Source organism: Triticum dicoccoides, unplaced genomic scaffold, assembly GCF_002162155.2.
Source record: "Triticum dicoccoides isolate Atlit2015 ecotype Zavitan unplaced genomic scaffold, WEW_v2.0 scaffold84050, whole genome shotgun sequence".
Taxonomy (NCBI): domain Eukaryota; kingdom Viridiplantae; phylum Streptophyta; class Magnoliopsida; order Poales; family Poaceae; genus Triticum; species Triticum dicoccoides.
Genome location: NW_021304091.1, coordinates 1 through 1,366, shown reverse-complemented (window position 1 = coordinate 1,366; position 1,366 = coordinate 1). Strand labels below are relative to the sequence as shown.

General features: G+C 38.8%; 1 protein-coding gene across 2 annotated transcripts; it reads right to left on the bottom strand.

The window, feature by feature from the left end:
- Positions 1-49: 49 nt before the first annotated feature.
- On the bottom strand, positions 50-1,336 carry LOC119348073. 2 transcript variants are annotated; one of them, XM_037616454.1, is made up of 3 exons: positions 933-1,336; positions 741-822; positions 50-383 (listed from the first exon to the last, which is right to left on the bottom strand). In XM_037616454.1, exons 1-3 carry the CDS (start codon positions 1,205-1,207, stop codon positions 300-302), a joined length of 441 nt encoding a protein of 146 aa, XP_037472351.1. In that variant the 5' UTR covers positions 1,208-1,336; the 3' UTR covers positions 50-299. The 2 variants fall into 2 exon arrangements, 1 of the variants encoding a protein (XP_037472351.1); XR_005168709.1 differs by lacking the exon at positions 741-822.
- Positions 1,337-1,366: the final 30 nt, after the last annotated feature.

Sequence of the window (1,366 nt, the reverse complement as noted above, 5' to 3'; positions counted from 1 at the left end):
AAATATTCAAGTGTAATCAGAGCAAGACATCATCAATAGATACCAAAACTACAGATTCAAGTGTAATCGGAGCAAGACATCATCAATGGATACCAAAACTACAGTACAACACATCTCCATAGCCACCAGAATGATAGTACAACATATTTGAAGAATGGAATGTTCATATACAGGGTAAATTAAAGGATGCAATGTTCATACACCAGTAATGGGCATGCGCGGTGGACAGGTCCGGTCGTCTTGAACAGCAGTGTCAGAGAGAATGATGACTCTCATTGTGTTCTCATTGAGCCCGAGTCTCAGATGGCCTTGTGAAGCCCAAGATGCTCTACCAGGAGATCAAGCATCATTCTAACTGGGATCCTTACAATGCTTGTCTCGGCCTGTGTCATAGGAAATTTCAGAATGGTTATATAATTTTCCAGAGTACTAAAGTTGACAGCAGTTGGTTTTATACCATGAAAACAAAGGTCTGGGTAACTAAAGGACAACAATCTTTGTTGTGCAAGAGTTTTATTAGATTCTTACTGTCCTGTTCGACAATTGAGACATAGTAATTGAAAAAAAAAATCAAATGCTACCATGAATCATAAGATAAACCAGCAGAAAATCTAAAGCCTAATCATCGGACAAAGTCACACACACGAGCAGATCGCTTCAAGTATTGTACAAAGAACAATGGCCTAGGAAACCAATCCACAATCCAGCGAGTTTGCTACAAAGAAAATCCTAAGGACAACCTGTACACACTCATACGCAAGCGTCAATTCTGGTGTTTCCAACTTTAATGATAGGCTAATCGAAACGAGAGGCCAAGCAGTCCTGGATAATCATTTTGAAAAGTCTAATTAGACAATGTTAACTGCAAGAGAGGCAAGGTGACTAATTCAACAATGCGCCAGGAACGGCTAGAAAAAGATGATTGCACTCACACGTCCATTGTAGTTCTTGTAGTCCTTGTTTGTTTTGCATCAGGCAGACCAATGTTACCAAGAATGGCATTAACCATAGACTTTGGGCTGATCAGCTCTTCAGTTAATGAGACACCAAATGATTCGATAGGTATAATATATTTGGAAACAGAATGTGTCAGGCCAGGCTCAAAAACAAGAATGACACGATAAGTAAGAAAACAACGGTGGCACAAGTTAATATGTGAATAGGTGGCCTTTAGATCGTTTAATAGATTCATTATGTGAGTATTCATACTAAGTAAAACTCAATACCACAACTAAATTATAATCAATAGATTTGGAGTATTCTCTCTGAAAAGGGCAGCATTTTTATACACAGCCCGAATAACAGTAAGATCACTCACGTGAACCCTAGATCGATACTACTGAAGTACAGAATTTATAAGCGACCG